This window comes from Podarcis liolepis, assembly GCF_965112155.1.
Source record: "Podarcis liolepis genome assembly, chromosome: Z".
In the NCBI taxonomy this organism is placed as follows: domain Eukaryota; kingdom Metazoa; phylum Chordata; class Lepidosauria; order Squamata; family Lacertidae; genus Podarcis; species Podarcis liolepis.
Window position 1 is genome coordinate 32,140,641 of NC_139570.1, and position 18,037 is coordinate 32,158,677.

At 45.9% G+C, this 18,037-nt stretch overlaps 1 protein-coding gene across 1 annotated transcript; it reads right to left on the reverse strand.

Annotated features, from left to right (window-relative positions):
- Positions 1–220: 220 nt before the first annotated feature.
- UBAC1 (UBA domain containing 1) lies at positions 221–14,404 on the reverse strand. The gene is made up of 10 exons (XM_083485274.1): positions 12,429–14,404; positions 11,682–11,802; positions 11,033–11,106; positions 10,022–10,129; positions 6,089–6,191; positions 5,705–5,813; positions 3,838–4,075; positions 3,137–3,223; positions 1,742–1,880; positions 221–1,071 (listed from the first exon to the last, which is right to left on the reverse strand). The coding sequence occupies exons 1-10, from the start codon at positions 12,564–12,566 to the stop codon at positions 956–958; spliced, it is 1,233 nt and encodes a 410-aa protein (XP_083341400.1). The 5' UTR covers positions 12,567–14,404; the 3' UTR covers positions 221–955.
- Positions 14,405–18,037: the final 3,633 nt, after the last annotated feature.

An 18,037-nucleotide genomic window follows, 5' to 3' on the forward strand; every position in this document is an offset into this window, starting at 1 on the left:
GCTACTCTTCCTGAACACTTGCGTTGACATGTTCCTGAAGATATATGTAATGGCCTTGATTCAGTTACCCTGTTCCTAGCCACCAAATCAGCTTTTCTTGGTTACACCAAATCTGCTCTTAGGGTAGGCACAAACCAACCCTGTTCCCAGAGGTCTAACAGCACTTGGTCTCACCCCCACCCGGTCATGCTGCCCTCAAGAAACAACTAGCACAGACAGCCACATGCAAGATGTGTTTTATTCTCTGTGAAGGAACCCTGGCCAAAACCAGACCCGGCCTCAGAAGGGCTTCAGACAGAAAGAAAAAGCTGGGGGTGACCAATTCTTATGTTCTTAATGCCAGCTCCTTCAGATGGGGTGAGGAAGGTTACTTCCAGGGTCTCTCTATTCTACAATGACAAAAAACAGAATGCGAGAATGGCGTTCGTTATCTCAGTGCAGAGGTAACTGTATGAGGAGAAACAAACACTCTGGAGCTGACACTGTGGGGCCAGTCAGGAAGAGGCCTCTGCACTCAGTCTGAACATTAAAAACATGAATTATCTTTTCATTTCTTCAATAAACACATTCTGAGATAACTGTGAACACCTTTTCATGTATTTAGATGTATAATTTCCTGTTTCTATAGAAACACTTGAAAGAAAACAAACACCTAAGTCTTCAAACCATCTTCCACTAACACGGGGTGTGTGTGTGTGTGGAATAATAATAATAATCACACAGTATGTAAGCCAGAACTGCAAACAAAAAAGTGGGTGACACAGCAACCCCAAAATGCAAAGAGTGAACAGCCAACACACTACTTCTGCTCTCTCCTGGTAAACAATTTGCCCTTTTTGTTCTTCTGGAGACTCGGGGCCAAAAAGAGTCCAAAATGACCATACAAGCAAGGAGGTTTACTCCTCCCCCCTTCTTCTTGTTCGTCATCTTGTTCTTCTTCCTCCTCCTCTTCCTCCTATGTGCGATTCAGCGTCTGGAAGATTCGGGAAATCTGTAACATGACTGGCCCTGTTTCTGGATCGTTCATCCACTGAGTGCTGTTTAAAGGGTTTTCAAGCATATCTTCAAAGGCTGCCAAAGAAAGGAGGGTGGGGATGTTCAATTTATAAGATACAAGATAAAACTACAACACTTTATGCATTTCCCCATCTCAGTTTCCAACCTGGACTCAGAGTCCAGTTAAGCAGCCCAAAACAAGCATCAACTGGAGAGACTGAAAATTCCCTTACAAAAAGTAACTGGTCCAATAGGCTGAACTACTTTTGCAGTTTAATTGCTGCAGATTCCATTTTGTTGCTTGTCTTTAGGTTCTTATTTCAAACGCAATACCATTTTTTGTAAGCCTCCTGAGATACTGCAGGATTTGGGGCTGTTAAACCACAGAGCCTAGGACTTGCCGATCAGAAGGTCGGCAGTTCGAATCCCCAAGACGGGGTGAGCTCCTGTTGCTTGGTCCCTGCTCCTGCCAACCTAGCAGTTTGAAAGCACATCAAAGTGCAAGTAGATAAATAGGTACCACTCCGGCGGGAAGGTAAACAGCGTTTCCGTGCACTGCTCTGGTTCGCCAGAAGCGTCTTAGTCATGCTGGCCACATGACCCGGAAGCTGTATGCCGGCTCCCTCGGCCATGAGCGCCGCAACCCCAGAGTCGGCCACGACTGGACCTAATGGTCAGGGGTCCCTTTACAAAGAGTCATACTAATTCAGCCCACACAGATTTCCCATGGCACAAGAGTACTGACCGAGTAGCGTTTTAGGATTCGTGAGTCCCAACTGTACCACTGGGTTTTCTAGGATGGCTTGGAAGAGGGGGCTGGCAGGATCTATCCCCTTGTCTAAGTCTTCTGGGGTGGGCTTCCGGTCTCCCAACAGCCACTCACACTGCAGAGCAAGTCAGAAGGAAATACGTTAAGGCAGCAAATCCTTTTACAGTGGTACCTTGGGTTAAGTACTTAATTCATTCCAGAGGTCCATACTTAACCTGAAACTGTTCTTAACCTGAAGACCACTTTAGCTAAAGGGGCCTCCCACTGCTGCTGCGCCGCCACACGATTTCTGTTCTCATCCTGAAGCAAAGTTCTTAACCCGAGGTAATATTTCTGGGTTAGCGGAGTCTGTAACCTGAAGTATATGTAACCTGAAGCGTTTGTAACCTGAGGTACCACTGTACTTCCCTTTCGCTGTAAACACAATTCACGCATGGCTCTGCTTTTTAATGCTTAGTTTGGAAGTCTTAGTACAGTTTCCGCACAAAAACAAGGGTTACAATTCAGACACAGACAAAGTTTCTTAAGAGATTAACTGAAAGCAGCAGAAGCTCACCCAGGAAGGAGACAATTTCTCCTGCTACACAGACCTGCTTTTCAAGCATTTTCTAGAGAATCTGGTGGCCAGATGAAGCAGAAGACCCACCCAGCCCAGCATCCTGTCCTCACAGTGGCCCACCAGATGAACTAAAGAAAAGCCCCCCAGTGCAACAGCCTCACTCCTCGCTTACTTTTACAGAGCATCCATCTTCTAACAACATTTGTTTTCTGATGAGGGAAACAAGAGTATGGCAGACGAACACAAGCTCCAAGGAAGCCAATGGAGATTTCACACAGAAGCAGGCTACCTGCTCTAACCCCTCTCTACTACTACTACCCCAGACCAGCAATGGTCCTTTCCAGTATAAGGCTTGGCATTTGCCACCCACTGCAAAGTACAACTTCCATGTGCTATCCTGCTTAACACTAGCTCCTCACATGTGGCTTCCAACTCCCAAGCCCAAAGGAGTCCTAACAGGATGAGCTGAAATAAGCTGCAGCTTTATAAAATTCTCCACTAAGCTGGAATTACTGCATTTGATGGCAAGGATCAAGGATTGCGCCAATTCAATTGCACTGGGGTGGCCCAGGGTTTTTAAAGAGGGAGAATTACATGCATCTCCACCACATTCTCAAATGCAAGGATCCATTCTTGGTGCATCTAGGAAAAAGCCATGCCATCTGCTAAACGTTCCCCACAGAAGGGACCTTGAAAGAATTCACCCACATCATGAGGCTCATCACCCAAAGGCACCCACAAGGTGCATGTGATGGTTTGGGAGGCAAAAGAGAACAGGCAGAGCCCCCAGGCATGATGGTACAGGTACTCACTGCTGCGTTCTGCTGGTTGTTGTTCACTCGGAGGGCATCCACCACCTCTCTCTCGTCAAAGCCCATCTCCATCAAGGCAATGACAGCCTGAAAGCAGAACCACAGAGCTTATGTCAGGGACAAGGGCAAAGCCCTTCCAAAGGTCTACAACATACAAGGGCCAGGAGGTGACGGCCATACCCAAGTACGAGGCAGAAGAGGAGGAGAGAGGCCAAGTTTCTAGGAGCAAGGAGATTGTAAAGCATAAGCCTGTCCATAAAAGGGTATGCATTGATTTTGCTGAGCTCCACTTGTCACCACTCTCTGTGAAATCAAAGAGATGCAAAAATATATCTCAGGCTAGACTGGGCCCTTTTGGTGTCAGTGCTGGAAAATTTGAAGTGGGTGTTTTGACAGCAGCAGCACTAGAGATGCCTTCAACAGCCCAGGGGACAAGCTGGGAAGCTGAACAATTTCTAAATGGTTACCATCCTACCCAAAAGCATTTTTATCATGTTGGCTTTTGGGGGGAAAAACAGATGGCCACAGCTTTCAGATTAAAAAAGCAGTTACCACAAAATACCACCACTGTATAGAATCAAATGTCCGTTTTGGGAATCTGACACACTGTGGACTGAGAATTTATGGACCATTTCCAGTGGCATCAGCAGACTCTCACAGCAAAATCCAAAAGAACACATGTGCACATACAGAAAGCATACCCGCGGATCAGGCCGGAACTCTCTTTTCCTGCGGATCTTCTTGAATATTTCTGTCAGCTCATCTTTTGGCTCTTCTCTCCCGACTTCTTGGTTGGGCCCCTCAAGCGCCTGGGCAGGGGGGGCTGCCACTCCTTCCACTGAGGCATTTTCCAGAGAGAACTGACCTGGCAGGGGGGCATCAACGGTGGGGTCATCCGAGTGTTCAATCAGCCACTCCATGGCCTGAGTCACAGACATGCTGGGTGAAAAAGTTGACAAGTAAGGAAGCAGCACCAACTACATTGGGGCAGAAACAAACAGGGGTGGGGGTGGGGGTTTACCCTTTGCCGATTCTCAGTGGACTTTGGCTCCTGCCACTTTTGCCAGTGGCCCTGCAAACCACAGTGACTACCAGCCACACTTTTGTACTTCAGTGGAACGGACTCCCTTGCAAAGTGGTGAGCTCTCCTTCACTGGAGGTTTTTAAGCAGAGGTTGGGTGGCTTTAGCTGAGCTTCCTGCACTGAAGGGGTTGGGCTGGATGACCCACAGGGTCCCTTCCAACTCTACAGTTTTATGATTCTATGAGACAAGAGAGCCTGGGAGAGAAAGAGCATTATGCGTGTGCACCAGAAACAAGCTGGAGGAAGTGAAGGACAGCTGAAACTCTGTGGAACTGCACACCTGGAACACAGAGACCTGGGTGTTGCTGGGGACCTTTAGCAAGCCATAGAGGGGCAGGAACTATGGCAAGTGCTCACAGAACTCAACGCCAACTGGCTAATTCAGCCTGGAAACTTGGCTGGGCCTCCCATTCTAAGCTCAAGCATTCACCATTCACCACCAATTCCCTCAAGAGCAGCAGAAAGCTACAACTTCTGTATATTCTGTGTATTCACAAAACTGAAGAGGCAGCAAGTGGCCAACTCTACTTGCTCCTGTCTCTTGAAAACAGGCAGCCAACCATCTCTTCACACTCACTTGCAGTTCTGTCTACCAGCAACAGCCCCCTGCCATTCCCCTGGCTCATAAAACCTATAATATGCTTGGGGAATATGTTGGAAAGGGAACAGGGAGAGAAATCACATGGTGGCTCTCCCTGGAACCTTTCTTTTTTAAAAAAAATTAAGCATACCTATACATAGCATTCCCAAATAGCAATGCAATCATGGGAGAAGGAGCCTCTCCAATTCGGATTCATTTACTGGTATCAAGTCATCAGACCATCACTTAATATATATATAATGCTTAATAAAGGGAACAGCGCATCCTCAGAAGCGAAGCACAAGTTCAATATAAAGGGTTATAGCTCCTGTTGTCATGTTGGTTAATTTCAATGAGTGCTGTGGATATGGACAAGCTGGAAGGTGTGTAGAGGAGGGCAACCAAAATAATCAAGGATATGGAAACCAAGTCTTAATAGTTGAGGGAACTGAGTATGTTTAGCCAGGAGAAGAGGACAATAAGAGGACAATGAGAGGAGATATGATAGCTATCTTCAAATATCTCAAAGGTTGTCCCATGGAAGATGGGGCAAGCTTGCTTTCTCCTGCTTTGGAGAGTAGGTTCCGAACTAATGGATTCAAGTTACAAGAAAGGAGATTCCAACTAAACACTGGGAAGAACTTTTCTGACAGTAAGAACTGTTCAACAGTGGAATGGACTCCCTTGGAAGGTGGTGGACTCTCCTTCCTTGGAGGTTTTTAAGCAGAGGCTGGATGGACATCTGCCATCAGTGCTTTAGTTGAGATTCCTGCACTGCAAGGGGTTGGACTAGATGGCCCTCAGGGTTCCTTCCAGCTCTACAATTCTATGAGTCTTCACTTACAGTCTTCTGTGGGGGGCGGGGACCCATCTCAAGGGGAGGCTCAATTGCCAGGGACACCTACTGGTTCAAGCGAAGGGCTTTGACCGCTCTGCTTTCTGGGAAGCCCATTTCTGTCAGTTGGCGCAAGGCAATCTCATCCACTCGGTCGTCCTCATCTTCATCCAGCATGGCTAGGGACAAGAATGGCAAGGTCAGTTCACACCTCAGCTCTACCAGTGCTGCGGAAAAGCAGGTCCATGTGTGCTTGGGGCATCGATCTCTACTCACGAAAGCAGGGGGGCACTTGCTCCCCACCACGCTTAAACTTCCCCAGAACTTCCCAATCTCCAAAACAGTGCTTGCAGTCCATGGCAGGAGCCATGTCAGCCCCTCTGTATGACCAGTGGACCAAACACACCTCAGGATGTAAGTCCTAGGAAGAAGGTCAGAAAACACCCCATCGTACCATTTGCTTTCTTAAAGAGCTCAACTGCATCTGGGTTCAAAGCTAGCAGCTTCTGGGCAACTTCTATGAGAGAAACCAAGATCTTCCGAAGCTCCGTCTGGAACTGAAAGAGGGAAGGCAGTCAAGGCATTTTGTAGGTCACTTGTCAGGCATGCACCTTTCGCCCTTGTTCCTGTGCCAGGAGCGAGGGAGGGCAAAGAGTACTGAGCAGAATGAAGGGGGTGAGGAAGGTATGGGGGGGTTTCTTAAACACCTTTTTTTCACCATAAGGTTTATAGGTAGGTTACAATAAAATAACAATACAATGTTCAAATCAGAAAAACACTGTGGGGCTCAGGTGTCAAAGGCCCGGGGAAAGAGGTGCAGCTTAAGAATACACTCATATTACGCTAATACTAGAAAAGCACCATCCATGAAATCTTGCAAAAAGTCAATCAGATCACAACATCTTATTAACCTGATTGCTTTCCAACACACACAGGTTATTAGTTCCATCAAGAAAAGGAGGATGCCAAATCACTGGCCTGGTTTGCTAGTGACATTCAACCAGAGTTAAAAATAAATGATGGTATATGGCACCAGACAGACTAGCAAAAATGAATAGATTGATTAGTAATAAATGTTGGAGATGCAATAAGATGAAGGGCACTCTATACCATATGTGGTGGACATGTTCAGAGATCAAAAAATTCTGGGAAACGATCCATGAAGAAATTAAAAAAATAATAAAGGTTTCATATAACAAAAGGGCAGAAACGTACTTATTAGGAATTTTGAGTAAAGATATCCCCAAAGATAAAATTAACATATTCCTATACGCAACAACAGCAGTGAGAATGTTGGTGGCCAGTTACTGGAAAGTAAATAACATCCCAACAGAAAAAGGAATGGTTAAGTAAACTATGTGAGTATCTGGAGTTAGCAAAATTGACGGATATAATAAGGCATAAATCTAAAACTATGGTACAGAAACAATGGGAATGCTTAAACACAAACAGGCATCAAACACGAAAGTTTGGTTGTGCTTAGACTAACCTTGTGAAGAATACAGAGAATACAAAGATTAGATGGACTCCGAAAGAATTTAAGGAAAGGAAGGGACTGAAGAACAGATGTAAAGGTGAATTAGATAACCAAGAGACGTGTGGTGAATGCGGTGGAAGTCTTTTATAATATTTTAACTAGGATTTAAATATTGTAATGTTTGAAGTATGAATTTGGAATAATTGATTATGAAAAGTATTTTTTCTCTTCATTTTTTTCTTGTTTCTTTCTTTTATGTTTTGTCTTTCTTCTTTTCTAGTCTGCATTCTGGAAAATTGTGTAGACAAATTGTTTTTATGTATGGTTATGTATTGTTTCTATTTCTTTTTTTTCTATTCCTTTTTTTGTAGCATATAGTAAAAATAAATAAATAAATAAATAAATAAATAAATAATGGCTTAACACAGGGGTGGAGAATACCTTTTGGTCTGAGATTCAAAAGCAGCCAACCTTCCACACATGACACTGACAGACAGGCAGCCATAGCTAGAATCCAGTGCTGTCTGGACTGGGTACCTTTTCTGCTGCCCTGACTCCAGCAAGATGGGAGCCAGACTCAGCTTTGTTTATGCCCTGATGTAGCAATAACAAGAAGCAGTGTAGGGACCCAGCGAGGATTCATTAGTACAGAAGCATGCAACTACTTTGCAGTGAACCATCACTTATTTTTAATGATGGCTAAACAGAACCATAATTTGTAAACTGGGCCCCTGAAGGGCAGGAGGGAGCAGCTGTCCCTGGGTGCTCATAGCCAACAGAGTAAAGGTAAAGGACCCCTGGACAATTAAGTCCAGTTGAAATCGACTATGGGGTGTGGTGCTCGTCTCTTTTTAAAAAAATAAAATTTTAAAGTAGTTTTTCCATAATGAACATCATATAAAATAAACATTGATACAATATCACAATGTGGGAATTTTCCCATCCTGTGACTTCCCTCTCCCCTCTCCATGGTTCCATTATTTTTGGTTATATCAAGCATGTCCAGGTCATATTTTCCATCTGTATATATCTAATTCTTATCTATCATCATAATACTGCAAATGTTTTTCGAATCCTGACGTATCAACTTGTATACAATGCTTTGACATATATACAAAATAATAATAATAATAATTCCCATTCATTGTTAAATTTGTTATCATCCCGATTTCTGAGTCTTCCTGTTAATTTTGCCATCTCTGTATATTCCATCAACTTAATTTGCCCATCTTTCTTCGTGAATTTTTTTTCCTCTTTCCAGCATTTGGTTATCAATTTTCGTGCGGCCGTGGTTGCATACATAAATAGATTTTAATATTTTTGGGGGTATTTCCCTTGCTGTTGTTCTTAATAAAAAGGCTTCTGGCTTTTTAACAAAAGTTATTTTAAGCTTTTTTTCAATTCATTATATATCCTTTCCCAAAAATTCTTTATAACTTTGCCTTGCCACCACACATGATAAAATGTACCATCTACCTCTTTACATTTCCAACATTTCATTTCTTCTGATTTGTACATTTATGATAATTTTACTGGTGTTAAATACCACCTATACATCATTTTCATATAATTTTCTTTTAACAATGTACAAGCCGTAAATTTCAAATAATTTCCCCACAATTTTTTCCAATCTGACATTTGGATATTATGTCCCATGTCTTTGTCCCACTTTATCACTACACATTTGACGTCTTCATCCTTAATATCCCATTCAAGCAACAAGCTACATACTCTTGACAATACAGTGGTACCTCAGGTTACATACGCTTCAGGTTACAGACTCCACTAACCCAGAAATAGTGCTTCAGGTTAAGAACTTTGCTTCAGGATGAGAACAGAAAGCGGCGCAGCGGCAGCAGGAGGCCCCATTAGCTAAAGTAGTGCTTTAGGTTAAGAACAGTTTCAAGTTAAGAACGGACCTCCAGAATGAATTAAGTACTTAACCTGAGGTACCACTGTACTCTATTATCACATTCATTTTTATCAATGATTCTTCCTATCAATGACATATTTATTCTTCTCCAAATCTCTAAATTCCTCTTTATCTCTTTCCATGTTTTTTCATAGTTATCTTTAATTATATTTATATTTTTCCTGTTGGCCAAATTACTAAAGAATTCACTCTTTTATGAATATTTATACCTGCCTTCTCTTCTATCTTAATTTTATCTTGTCCTGAGACATTTTTAACTATACGTTTTGTTTTTGTTTATTTAATTTAAAACCTGATACTAGGTCGATTTTTTTTAATTTCCTCACTACAGTGGTACCTCTGGTTATGAACTTAAATTCGTTCGGGAGGTCCATTTTTAACCTGAAACCGTTCTTAACCTGAGGTACCACTTTAGCTAACGGGACCTCCCACTGCTGCCACCACGCAATTTCTGTTCTCATCCTGAGGTAAAGTTCTTAACCGGAAGCACTACTTCCAGGTTAGCGGAGTCTGTAACCCAATGCGTTTGTAACCCGAGGTATCACTGTACTTCCGATAACAAAACTATCGGATCTTCCACCATGATTACTAGATCATCTGTGAATGCTTTCAATTTATAGGCTTTCCTCCCCACCTTAATTCCTTTAATCGCATCATCCGGATCATGTGGCAAGACTTAACCACTTCTGGTGCACGAAACACTCTGACAAGTATACCTTCCTGCCACAGTGGTACCTACTGATCTACTTGTGCTGGTATGCTTTCAAACTGCTAGGTTGACAGGAGCTGGCACAGAGTAACAGGAGCTCACCCCATCATGCTGCCAACCTTACAATCAATAAGCCCAAGAGGCTCAGTGGTATAGATCACAGCACCACCTGCATCCCTAGCCAGCAGAGTAGTGACTGCTAGAGATCGCTGAGCAGAGCTGATGGGCCCCAGACTGTAGCAGCCCAGAAGAGAAGCAGAGTACTCACATCCCTCATACTGTGGTGAGCCACACTGCGGTCCACACTGTGGGACGGGAGGCTGGTGGTTGCCTTCAGAATTGCCTCCTTGTCAGGTGCCTTCTGTTCCTGTTTCCGCTAAAAGAGAAGTGAAATATGCTGTCTGCATAGTGCAGCAATCTCCTTCAAAGAAGCAGGCATCAATGAGACAAGAATCAGCTCCTCCAGAAAGGAAATGCCCATTCCTCTTATAATGAGGGTTTCATTTCATGAGCAGCCTTTCTAGATCCTTTAGGGAAGCACCCTCTCACTCTCTGCCAATGGTGCCCACCAGGTGGGGGGACGATGCAACAGCCACCCTTTCCCAACCACCCTACATGCACATTTTGTTGGCCAGCTAGTCATGCCTCTTGCCTTGCAGTTCTTTTCATCTCTTCCACAAAAATGTTGGAGAAAAAATATCCCCTGGCCCTTTAAAAAAATGCCTTACAAGATGTGTGCATTGATAACTGCTCTCTTGGGGACATACAGACACCCTGCTTAACAATTGAGGACAGGAAAACTGCCAGCAAGCAGCTAAATATAGAACCTAGGAGATCTTGAATGATCAGCACACACCACCCAAAATAGGCTGCAGGGACATAGAGCTCAAAGACGGCTTGGGTGGGGGGGGAGGGAGAGAGAGCAGCTGCTTCCCACCTGCTGCCCAGATCTGCCTTTGCCACCCAACATGCACACAATCAGCCACACAGCTCTACTTCCTAAACCTCACTCTTAAAATTTCTCCCAGTGCCCTGGGAGATCTGCTCTGCACTGGCTTTGGATAGCTCCCATGCTGGCTGTTTTTTCACAGAGAGACTCACAGGGTAAACACAGGCAGACTGTGCCTTAAAGGATGCAAAGAAAGAAGCAGAAATACTCCTACAAGCTGACAAGATGAACTCTCTCCTGAAATCCAAGCCAGATGAGCCACAGGTATCTTTCTACAACTTGTCAAGGCAAAGGCCAGAAGAAGCCACCCCACAAGGCCCCTGGACTCACTTTTTCCTCTGCAGAAATGTCCACCATTTTTGGAGGGGCAGGTGGAGCTCTTTTCTTGACTAGCACTAAAACATCTAGAGAGAGAAGAATTGTCTGGAGTCAGAGAACAAGCCTTCCTTGCACATTTTCTGCAAAGGGGGTATGGGAAGATAAAGTATTCTACTGTGTTATGCCCCCACCAGTAGAAGATGAGTCCATAGGGAGAAATGAAATACAGGCCCCCATTTATATGGGTGTTCTGAGGCACAGCACACATCAGTGAAATCGCGTATAACTGAAACCCATTGAAAAGCCTGCAACACCCTGTTCCCCCTTTTAGTGATGCTTCAGTGATTTTTTCATGATCACTTCTTCCAGGTCACTTCTGGCTTCAGCATGATGCACGTATACACAATTGTTCACATATTGAACGTGCATAAACGGGGGGCTGCCTGCAGAGTAATGACTTTAATACTATTTCTGAGGACAGCATATGGCAGTAAATGATACAGTCACATTCCCCTCAGTGTCCTGAGTGCTTAAGAAGCTGAAAGTTGTCCTCCAGACAGCAATTCAGATGGGCACACTTCTGCCCATTGCTTAAGACTAATTGCACATTCTGGGTATCTGGATACTCCCTGGGGTGTTACTTATCACAACACTCCCTTACCTTGGTCTTGAATATTTTCCTCCAGGACCGTTTTTGTGTCGGTCAGCACCTTTTCTGAAGCTGCATGTATCAATTTATGGTGTGTTATACATTTTGGATCCTCCAGGCTGCCGGGTGCACACTGAGGTGGGAAAGTAAAAAGAAGCAGAAGCTGAATCAAACTACTAAACTGGGGGTGGGGGTGGGGTGTGTGTGCACGCAAGCCTTTTCCACCTGGGCCAAACGCTTCCAAGGTACATCGCAGCAACAACAAAACAAAACAAAACCCAGCCCCTATGTTCTGCAAAATCACAAACGGTCAGAAAAACCCTGGGAGAGAAGGAAGTGAACGCAAGGTAGGGAAGGCTGGAATTCCGCAGCTGAACACCAGCTTCGCCTGCAGAAGGCCCCGCGGGGGAGGGGGCATAGCAGCACCCCTGACTCCCAACCCCAGAGGGCCGAGGGTCGGATCCGACAGCTTCTCGAGGCAACAACTGCGACTGCAAGCGGGGCATAGCTGTCAACTTCTCCCTTTTCTTGCGAGGAATCCTATTCGGAATTTAAAAAAGGGAAGCGTTGACAGCTATGAAGCGGGGAGGCGGGCGCGTCTACCACCGGCCACTTCAACGCTGGCCCTGCAAAGCCTCCCTCCCCACCCCCGCTGATGAACCCAGCAGGATCGGGGCCGCTCCGAGCACATAAGGACCCCTGGCCAGGCCCCGCATTTAGCGCCCCCCTCCGCTCCCTCCTCTGCTCCCCTCCGCTCACGCGTTTGAGGCAGCGCTCTTTGAGCCGCTCCACGGCCGCGTCCTCGGGCACCTCCTCCAGCCATTCGGTGCCGTCCAGGGCGCAGACGCGGACCCGCAGCACCTTCGCCGCGAAGATCTTGTCCTCCTGCACGAACATCGCCGCATCGCCGCCGGGAAGCCGCCCAGGGAGAACGCAAGGATGCGAACGGCCGGCCGGGAAAGGAGACCGGATGTGGGCGGAGAGAAGGGAGGGGCAGGAAGCCCGTCGCCCGTGGGATACCGGGAGCTGCAGTCCCAGCCTCCGCCGCGGAACTACCCGACGCTCTTCTATAGAGATAGGAAAGCTCTAGAGTGGATCATTGCCTGGTTGACAGAGGCAACCTCGGGGGCCGTTTCCAACCCGCCCAACCCGGTAGCTCCACCCCGAGTGGACTCCCGCGGAACTCCTTGGGGAAAGAGGCTCCTCTTTCAGGCGCAGTTTTCAAACATGAGAGAACAGCTCTCATAGTATGCAGATGTCCAAAAATAGCTTTAGCATATGTAATGAGACAGGAATCCAATATCTCTATTCAGTTACTAAACTGAAAACTATGGAGAGACCTGGACTGAATAGAGATATTGGATTCTTATCTCATTACATAGGCTAAAGCTATTTTTTGTCATCTGCATACTATCCCTTGCTTTTTCCTGTAGGACTAACTGCAATCGTTAACAGCCACAGGTTTACTATACCCATTGAGTCAATCACCCATATCCTACTACCCTTCTGAGAAAAACCCCACCCCACCCTCCCACTATATAGAAGGGTCTGGAGACTTCTGTTTCAGTGTATCTGAAAAAAATGTGCGTGCATGCATACGAAAGTTTATACCAAGATCAAACTTAGTTGGTCTCTAAGGTGCTACTGGACGATTTTGTAATTTTACACGAGCGGCTGATGGTGGGGCTCCGAGGTTGAAAAGTTGCTTGCAGCTTAAAGTGGGGGGAAGAGACCTACAACCTCACAGTGTAGGCCAAGGTTTCTGTTCCCACACTGCAGGTGTGGGATCGGACAGTGAAAACAGCTTACACAGTAGTTCAGAGAGAAAGAAGGGGGCTGTACCTAGACAAACCCCTCCAGTTCCTTGAGAAAGGTTTTGCTGGTTTTTCATTACAGCAGATAAGTCTTAGTAGTTTGTTAAGGATTCCCACTGCCTGCAGTAGCATCCCTGCATCAGAGACATCTGGGAAAGTGGCATGGAATGGGTGCTGTCTCCCCCACTTTTACTATTATTATATTCAGTGCTATTTTTCTAGAAAAAGAGGTGCCAGAACTCACTATGAATGCTTCCCTTGTTTTCTTATAATGGCAATGGCATCCAACTGAGAGGTGACAGAACTGAGTTCCAGTGAGTTATGGCTGAAAAAAGCCCCAATTATATTATGTATGTCATGTTTTAATATGTAAAAGGCGCAGTGGTCTCTTGATTTTATTATTATTATTAGTAGTAGTAGTAGTAGCAGCAGCAGCAGTAGTAATAAATTGTACAGGGTAGAGGTGGGAGCTGGGTGAAGTTGGTTTTGCAACCACATTGCCTAAAGCTCAAGGTATTTTTCTGTCTCGGGGGGGGGGGGGGTGAAAGAGAGAGAGACAGAACACCGGCTGCTCCCCAAAACACAGAATTCCCATTTTCTGCTCCAGAGTTTTGCATGTGCCCTGCACATATCTACCCAGGTTTACTCCAGAGTAAGCCCAGTGAGGTTGACTCCCTGGCAGTGTTCGAAATTAGCCAGGCTCCAGTTGCATTTTGCACCTGTATCTTGACCACTTGCGACCAAGTGAAGATGCCTGGGTGCCAGGATGACTCTCTCATTGGATCTGGATTATTTTCACACACTAATATCCCATCCTGTAGAATTCTTTCAGTTATATTTTATCTGCATAATTGGAATGAATTTCTGGAAGCAAATTGCTTTTTCTGTGCAGCCTGAGCAGGAACAGTCACCATAAAGAAAAAGAGCTTGGAACGCTGATGACTTGGTAATATCAGTGGAAGACCCAAAACAAAGCATTGACAAAGTCCTGTTACTTCTAGAGGAATTTGGGAAAGTAGCGGGCTTTAAGTTAAACAAAACTAAAACTAAAATGATGGTTAAGAACATGGGAGAAGATCTAAGGAGGCAGTTAGAATCTCAATCGGGAATCAAAGAAGCAAAAAAGGTAAAATACCTAGGAGTGTGGCTAACGATGAAAAATATAAATTTAATGGCTGATAACTACATAAATACCTGGAAGGAAATCCAAAAGGAATTAGATATTTGGAATAGGATACAGTGGTGCCTCACAAGACGAAAAGAATTCATTCCGCGAGTCTTTTCGTCTTGCAATGTTTTTCGTCTTGCAAAGCACGGTCCGTCACAACTGCGCCTCTTCAAGCGGCTTTTAAAAAAAGTGCAAGACGTTTTCGTCTTGCGAAGCAAGCCCATAGGGAAATTCGTCTAGTGAAGCAACGCAAAAACGGAAAACCCTTTCGTCTAGCGAGTTTTTTGTCTTGCGAGGCATTCGTCTTGCGGGGCACCACTGTAAAACTCTCCTGGTCAGGTAGAATGGCAGCAATCAAGATGTGCATACTGCCGAAACTATTATTCTTATTCCAAAATGTCCCGGTGATTAGAGGTACTGCAATATTCAAAAACTGGCAGAAAATTCTCTCTAAATTCATATGGCAAGGCAAAAGACCGAGAATTAGATTTAAATTGTTAACGGATAGAAAAGACAGAGGGGGATTCTCGGTCCCAAATTTGAGATTGTACTATGAAGCCTCGTGCCTTTGCTGGCTTAGAGAATGGATTACCGTATTTTTCGCCCCATAAGACGCACTTTTTCCCCTCCAAAAATGAAGGGGAAATCGGGGTGCGTCTTATAGGGCGAATGCCTGCAAGCCTCGCGCGCCCGGCAGGAGGTCCCACCGGATGCGCGAGGCCTGGGGCGGCAGCCTGTCGCCCGAAGCACGGGGAGCCCTCTGGAGGGCTCCCCCTGCTTCGTGCCAGTGTCTGCAAGCCTCGCGCACCCGGCAGGAGGTCCCGCTGGGAGCGCAAGGCTTGGGGCGGCAGCGGACTGCTTGCGCGCACCTAGAAGCTTGGGGCGTGCTGAGGTCAGCGCGCCCCAAGCTTCTGCATGCCGGCAAGCAGTCTGCTGCCGCCCCAAGCCTCCCGCACCCAGCAGGAGGTCTCGCCGGGTGCGCAAGGCTTGGGGCGGCAGCGGACTGCTTGCGCGCACCTAGAAGCTTGGGGCGTGCTGAGGTCAGCGCGCCCCAAGCTTCTGCATGCCGGCAAGCAGTCCGCTGCCGCCCCAAGCCTCCCGCACCCGGCAGGAGGTCCCGCCGGGTGCGCAAGGCTTGGGGCGGCAGCGGACTGCTTGCGCGCACCTAGAAGCTTGGGGCGTGCTGAGGTCAGCGCGCCCCAAGCTTCTGCATGCCGGCAAGCAGTCCGCTGCCGCCCCAAGCCTCCCGCACCCGGCAGGAGGTCCCGCCAGGTGCGCAAGGCTTGGGGCGGCAGCGGACTGCTTGCGCGCACCTAGAAGCTTGGGGCGTGCTGAGGTCAGCTCGCCCCAAGCTTCTGCATGCCGGCAAGCAGTCCGCTGCCGCCCCAAGCCTCCCGCACCCGGCAGGAGGTCCCGCCGGGTGCGCAAGGCTTGGGGCGGCAGCGGACTGCTTGCGCGCACCTAGAAGCTTGGGGCGTGCTGAGGTCAGCGCGCCCCAAGCTTCTGCATGCCGGCAAGCAGTCCGCTGCCGCCCCAAGCCTCCCGCACCCGGCAGGAGGTCCCGCCGGGTGCGCAAGGCTTGGGGCGGCAGCGGACTGCTTGCGCGCACCTAGAAGCTTGGGGCGTGCTGAGGTCAGCGCGCCCCAAGCTTCTGCATGCCGGCAAGCAGTCCGCTGCTGCCCCAAGCCTCCCGCACCCGGCAGGAGGTCCCGCCGGGTGCGCAAGGCTTGGGGCGGCAGCGGACTGCTTGCCGGCATGCAGAAGCTTGGGGCGCGCTGAGCTCCACACGCCCCAAGCTCCTGGTGTAGCGCAGCGCACCTGGGGGGGAAATAAAATTTTTTTCCTTTATTTCCCCCCCTAAAATCTAGGTGCGTCTTATGGGCCGGTGCGTCTTATGGGGCGAAAAATACGGTACCTTAGAAATACAGATCTACTAGACTTAGAAGGCTTCAATTTAAGATTTGGTTGGCATGCTTATCTCTGGCAGAATAAGGAGAAGGTGCATAAAGGCTTCTCAAACCACATTATCAGAGGAACACTGTTAGAAGCATGGGAAAAGAATAGGAAACTACTGGAAAAAAATACCCCCTGGTGGCTATCGCCTATTGATATCTTAACTATTAAAAAAATAAACATGGAAGGTGAGAGACTGACTTATGAAGATCTCCTGGTAAATTCAGAAAGAGGATGGAAAATTAGACCATACGAAGAGTTAAAAAGCAAATTAACAGGCTGGTTGCAGTATCATCAAATTAACGCCTTATGGAAGGAAGATAAAAAGATTGGAATGAATGAGAAAAAAATCTAAGTTCCAGGTAGAGATAATAGAAAGCAAAACTGCTATCTAAAATGTATAATCAACTATTAGATTGGGACACCAAGGACGAAGAGGTCAAGGAGGTTATGGTAAAATGGGCAATAGACATTGGATATAATTTGGATTTTGACAAATGGACGAGGTTGTGGACTAAAGGAATGAAATTTACAGCCTGCACTACCCTTAGAGAAAATATGGAAAAGATGATGTACCGTTGGTACATCACCCCTGTGAAATTGCAAAAAAATGTATAAGACTGGTGATAAAAGGTGTTGGAAGTGTAAATCCAAATAAGGTAGTTTCTATCACATGTGGTGGAAATGTGAAGAAGTTAAAAAATTTTGGGAATCCATATACAACAAACTGAAAAAAATACTTAAATACACTTTTGTTAAAAAGCCCGAAGCCTTCCTTCTCGGAATGATTGGAGTTGAGATTAAGAAAGAAGATCATACAATGTTTTAATACGCAACTGTAGCTGCCAAGATTCTGTTAGCACAAAATTGGAAAACCCCAAATATCCCGACCGTTAAAGATTGGCAAATTAAATTATTTGAAAAAGGTACAAAGTTTATTGACGATTGGACCAAATTCATAACATACATGGAAACAAACTCTAGAGACATAAAAATCACAGTAGGTTTAATATAATCCTTGCAATGTGTAGACGATGTAAAATGAAAAACTGCAGAATGGATCTAATAGTTACATAACCCAAAACCGAGATGGAGGGAAGTCAACCGTTATTTGTTGTTAATTAATGTTTGTCTTCTGGCTTGTTTATGTTTTTTGTGTTGGTTGATGTTTTCTTTTTTCTTTGGTGTGTGTTGTTTATTTGTCTTTTTCTTTTTGTTGTTGTTTGGTTATAGAAAATGAATAAAAAGAAGTTAAAAAAAAGAGAGCTTGGAATAGGTCAATATATACAGGAACTGTCCCTGAATGAAGTGAATTTTCTTCTTTAAGTTCTCAGAGCTTTTAACCTAGCTCAAGATTGTCATCAAAACTAGCCAGATGTTTAACTGAGAATCAATCAAAGTCAGCCCACCATTTGAAAAATAAGACTTTAGAG